This window comes from Crocuta crocuta, unplaced genomic scaffold, assembly GCF_008692635.1.
Source record: "Crocuta crocuta isolate KB4526 unplaced genomic scaffold, BGI_CrCroc_1.0 scaffold288, whole genome shotgun sequence".
Classification (NCBI taxonomy): Eukaryota; Metazoa; Chordata; class Mammalia; order Carnivora; family Hyaenidae; genus Crocuta; species Crocuta crocuta.
Genome location: NW_027532607.1, coordinates 5,402,365 through 5,408,069, shown reverse-complemented (window position 1 = coordinate 5,408,069; position 5,705 = coordinate 5,402,365). Strand labels below are relative to the sequence as shown.

Genomic DNA, 5,705 nt, shown 5'->3' with positions numbered 1-5,705 from the left:
GGGTGGGGGGGAATGGGTGAAAGAGATGAAGAGGACGAAGAGGTACAAACTTCCAGTTATGAGACAGAAAGGTGAGGGAAGGAAAGTACAGCGTAGGGAACAGCATGAAGAACCGGGGTAACGTTGCAGACCCACAGGCGGCGACTACAGCTCCCGTCGTCAACACGGAGTCATGTTCAGAACTGTCGGGCCGCTACGTCGCACACCTAACACTAATGAGGCATCGTGTCGACCATACTTCAATCCTTGTTTTGTTTTTTTTTTTAAAAAAGGAACAAACTTTTCGTACGCCAGATGCACCCATCTGCGAAAGATCTAGGATCAGACTCTGGAGAGAAGCCCCGCTCAGGGGTGGGACCTGACACGCAGAAGGCACCCCACCAACACCGCTCAGTGAACTGAACGATGTCCATCTGAACGCTTCCGTGAGGGACGCTACACCCGGTGGGTCTCGAGAGAGCTCTGGCTCTCTGACCCTGACCTTCAATGCCTTTTCCTCAGAAATGATGAACACCTGCACACACACCCCTCTGGTGTCATCCCTGCACACCGCCACCCCCCCCGCCCCGCCCCGGCTGCTGGTTCTGCAGATGGGACACCTGGGTTTCCAGACCAGCCCAGCACTTCTATCCAGGGAAGGAAGGAGGAATGACCCCCCGAAGATGGGTTTCGAAACTCAAGAAATCTCTGGAGGAGCATCTTAACCTTCTACCTTACTTTCGTTTTCTACCGGCCCACTTTCCTTTCAAGACCCTGCGCTTGACTCCGCCCAGGCCACCACATCACCCCCCAGGCCAGCACCGCGTCGCTGGCACCCTCCCCTCCCACCAGGCAAGTGTCCACACCCACACGCACACTCGGGGCTCACAAAGCCAGCAGAGGACGGCCGGCTGTGGACCCTGCCCAGCCGGCCCGGGGAGTCACTGCCAACCTCGTACGCGACGGGGGTAGCAGGATACTTACACGCTACTGTCCGTCATGGACATTGAATCATCCGTCAGCGCGTCGCTCGATATCTCGCTATCGTTGGCGCTGGTGGCTGGCGCGAAGACGTAGCCAGACCCCGCGTGGTACGGATGGACGGGGTCGCTCCTCCTGAAGGACCTGCGGGAGAGGTACAACAGGAGCGCATCACGGCCTCGCGCCAGACGCCCAGGGCACCGGGCAACTCGGGGACAGGCGCGGGCACGATCCCGCCACATGCTCATGCCAACCTGCTGCCCGGGCCAGTGCTCTTCGGGCCGGATAGCAGGGGTACGGAGGGAGGGCCGGGGGCCCTGGGGACACGGCAGGCTGGGCTCCTCTGCTGCCGAGGACAAGTCTGCCAGGGGACACAGGAAGCCACAGGCGGCCCCCGGGGGGGCGGGGGGCCTAACAAGCGCTAAATACACACTTGGACCGAGGAAGGCAAAGGACTCCGTTCGAGGAGGGGAGGCTATTGAGTGAAAGAGGAGAATCAGTCCATACAGGCAAAGGGTCTTCCCCCCCCGACCACCACATCCAAGCCCGCACCAGGAGGACACGGTTTCAGGGCCCCGCGGGGCCTCACGCATCCCAACTCCCCACCGGGGCCTGTCAGCGTAGTTCCAGGTGCTGAGCCACCGAAGGCCTGGCCCGACCTTCTCATTTCAGCGCCGGGCCCAGCACACTGATCAGATGGGACAGACACCCTCAAGGCTCCCACCCGCCCGGGGCCGGGCCTCCGCCGTGCCCTGCCCCAACCCGGGCAGCGAGGCTAAGACCAAGCCCCGCAGGGTTAACATGGGCAGCACAGCTGTTCCAAAGGAAGGTCCGGGCCCCTCCTCCGGGTCTCCTGCGCTTTGTCTCAGTGGCCCCGGCCTCCCCACTCTGCCCTCTTGAGAGCAACCAGTGTCCCTGGCCCCTGCTGGGCCGCATTCCTCTTGTGCCACCAGCAAGGGACAGAAGTGGGGAGTGGGGGGGAGGAAGGGGCCACTGTGGTCCGTGAGCTGCAGGAAGGGGCCTGTCCAGCCTGAAGTTGCAAGACACAGAGCCCGGCAGACTCCACTGGGCCCACGAGGTCTATGCCAACAGCAAAGAACTTGGCTGGGGGAGAAGGGGAAGGCCAGAGGGGAGAACCTGGTCCATCAGGCCATCGCACGGGCCTCTACAGATGGCCTTGGGGGTGGTGCGTGAGAGGTGGAAGCAGTCTACCCACGTGATCATGGCACTCCTAGTCACCAGGACACGGGCAGCGCCAAGCCATGGCCCGCCCTGACCCAGCCTGGGTGTCTGGTCTCCTGCCACCCGGCGGGCAGACACTGCGCTATCACCGGCCCAGAGAGGGGCGAGCCTTCACACCATCCGCCCAGCCCCCTCCCGTGCTTGCAGCCACCTGGGGGAGGAGGCGCTCTGGGCGTACCGGTGGTGGCCCTGCGGGACTGCGGCCTGCCCCTGGTCAGAGCTGGGCCTCGCCCGCGGGACACAGACCTGTCTGGCTCTCGCCCAAACCCTCCCAGTGCAAAGACCGGCCTCAACAGTAGAGAAAGTTCTAGCAGCGTGAGTCACCCGGGCTGGGCCCCCCGGGTTGGATGGATGGACCGAAGGCGGGTCGGGTGAGGGCAGGGCGCTGGGGCCACAGCTCGGTGTGAGGGCCCCCACGGGGGCAGCTGGGATGGGAGCGCCGGGCCCTGTCGTTAAGGCCCGCGCTCCAGCTTGCGTGAAGACACGAACAAGACGTGACATCCAGAGTCCTCACGCGTTCGAGCCAGAGGGAAGCTCTGTTAGAGAGGACCTGACCGGCCCCTCAACTTAGAAATGTGACTAAAAGCCAAGTGTTTCCACAGACCGCGCACTTAGCACAGGCGGGCCCTTGGTTTCAGGCACGGCTGCACGCCCGGCACACAGTAGGTGCCCAGGGAATGTCTGCGGCCTCACAACCGTGGCAGGAGGCGTGGAGCCCTGGGTGGGGGCCAAAGGCCTGGTCGGAGGCCACCTGGCTGGAGACTAGGCCACATGGGGAGCCCACGTCCAGGCTCCCACAGCAGGTGGGCATCAGCGGGGACCACGATCCTGTCCTACGGAGCTCGACTGGAACGGAAAGCCAGATCTAAGAAATGGTAGGTGGGTGTGGAATGAACCAGAAAGCGCCAATGAGGAATATTNATAAGCCAGGCTAACTAAATGAGAACAGAAGGTCCTCCCTGCCTCAGAGCTGGTCCCGAGTCCTCAATATGGGGTTTCCTGACACCAAGGCTGGAGAGGGAGAAGTGGGGGGTGGGGACAGAATAGAGGCAGCTGACTTTTCCTGGGGGAACAGACGGGATGAGGAAGAGTCAGCAGAAATGTCTCTTGACTGGTAAGGGAAGTCAATCGGAGGCAGAGGGTGGCCGTGTTGGGCATCACCGCAAATGGCACAGCAAGAGAAGACGGGCTCTTAAGTCAGAAAGAAGACCATGCTTCCCGCTGGTCCGAGTGGACCCATGGAAAGTGGTGGGGCTGTGGGATCACCCAAGTCTTTAAAAAGGTCCCAAGACCCCAGTGCTCCAGGGGGCCTGGGCAGGGTTACTGCCTCAAAGCAGGATGAACGAGAGGAAAGTCTCCAGGGTCCCCTCCCAGCTTCGGGGTCCCAGGCCAGGTGAGTGCTCTAAGCCCCTGACAGGGAACAGGAATCCAGGGGCGAGAACTGCTGGTGGCTTAGCCCCCGGCCTCCACTCATGTGGGGTCTCTACCTACGAAACACACGGGTTGGATGGAGCCACTGGCACCAAGTTCTCACATTCTCTGAAGACTCCAGGGCACTGAGATTTGGGGAGATGCTAGAAATAACTCCAAAACACCAACCGCTGATGAAAACAGCTGCCACGCCTCTCCAGCAGGATTTATCATGACTTCTTCTTCTTTTCTTAATGTTTATTTATTTTTGAAGGAGACAGAGACAGAGTGAGTGGGGGAGGGGCAGAGAGACAGGGAGACACAGAATCGGAAGCAGGCTCCAGACTCTGAGCTGTCAGCACAGAGACCAACTTGGGGCTCGAACTCAACGAACTGTGAGATCATGACCTGAGCCGAGGTCGGACGCTTAACCGACTGAGCCAGCCAGGCGCCCCTATCGTGACTTCTAATCACGCGGCACTGGTGCATCTGCAAGCTGGATCCTGTCCTGTGCAACCAGACTGTAAGCTCCGTGAGGGGAAGGACCAGATCGGTTTTCTGTGCGCGCTGCCCCTCAGTGGCTGGAGGGAGTCGGTGGGGTGTGGCAAGAGTTCTAGGGAATCTAGAAGACCTGGGGCCGTCCCATGGGTTGCTGCAAAGTTCTTTTAGTCTAAGAGGCATTAGCACAAGACCAGGAGAGCCCAAATAGCCCTAAAGAGCATCTGGACCCTCTCCACCTCTCTGGCGCTGCATTCTCTCGGGTATCAATGCACTGACAAGGTCCAGAATTCAACCTCTGCACGTAGAGAAAGAACTCAGTAGAAACGCCTCCCTTCCCGACGAAGACGACACTGGACTCCAATCCATGTGTGTGCACGGCCTCACGCTCACCGGAGTGGCTCACAGAACACATGGATCCCCACATAAAGTCAGCTTCCTTGGCTTCCGAAACAGAGGGCTCCTGTGGGACCAGTAACTGAAAATGGAATACACGGCTCTCAGCTCACTTGACGGCAATAAAGTATTTGGGCTTTCCTACGATCGTGAGAGAGGAAGGGGCCGGCTTGTGGAGGAGATGGAGATGGAAACTCAATTTCTAAGAACCCAGGACTTTGTCAAAATTGCCACGTAATTTCAAGAACGCGGATCAGAGCTCTTTTCTTGTAGCTTTGAAAACAGGAAAGAAACTCGACCATTGCTACAGTAATTGTACCCAGATGCTTTGATTGTTTCTCCGGTGCTCCCACAGTTGCTGCAAGGATTTTAAATTCCTACGGAGAGCGGGGGGTGGGGGGCTCATGTCGCAGGCTTTGCGCTGGGCACGCACCCACAGCCTTCGTCTGCCACTTCCACGTGTTCCTCATCTCTTAGCCTGATGAAGGCGCTGTGGCCCCACCCCCTCTCCGCACATCAGGGCACAACAGACCTGACCTTTGGGGTCTCCCTCTGGACCCCACCCCTCAAAACAATACAACTTAAGAAGTATTTGCTGCTAAAAGCTGTGCCCTCTGACAGTGCGGACTCTCAAAGTCACTGTCCATAAGGCAGCCCTCTCTTCAAGAGGCGTTTTCTAAGGCAAGATCAAGGGGGCTTTCAGGGAGGGGTCTGGGACTTGGGTGGCACTGAGCGACGGAGCTGTGAGAGACGGGCCAACTTCTGCGAGTGCGCCTTGGCACTCGGCCTCCGTCAGGGTTCCCCCTCTTAACTGGGGGGCTCCTGCCTCTGGCAGATCTTTCCTATGGCGTCACTTTCCTGGATAACTGAAGCCAAGCTCGATTCCAGTGGCTTCGCACAAAAACGGGCCTCGTCGGCGAGTTCTCGCAGAGAGCAGGAAGCTCTGGGAACCAGCAGAGGCCCGGCCGCTACGCCCAGCTTATTTTAAGGGAGGCCAGAGGCCCGGGTCCAGTGGGAGACAGAGGAGACCCGCCTGGCACAGGGCGGCACCGGGGCCGGCGCAGACCGGGAAGGACACAGGGAACACTCTGTGAGCCCAGAGCGGTCTCCTTCCCAAAATAAATGCTGGGCTGAGCTCCTAATCCCACAGCCCCGACACACACACACACACACACACACACACACACACACACACACAC

At 59.6% G+C, this 5,705-nt stretch overlaps 1 protein-coding gene across 1 annotated transcript in view; it reads right to left on the bottom strand.

Moving 5' to 3' along the window:
- Window positions 1-5,705, bottom strand: part of AXIN2 (axin 2) — a 27,553-nt gene that overhangs the window by 16,124 nt on the left and 5,724 nt on the right. Inside the window, 1 exon segment of the mRNA XM_077780364.1 lies at window positions 964-1,104. Within this exon segment, the coding sequence (XP_077636490.1) occupies window positions 964-1,104 (141 nt within the window).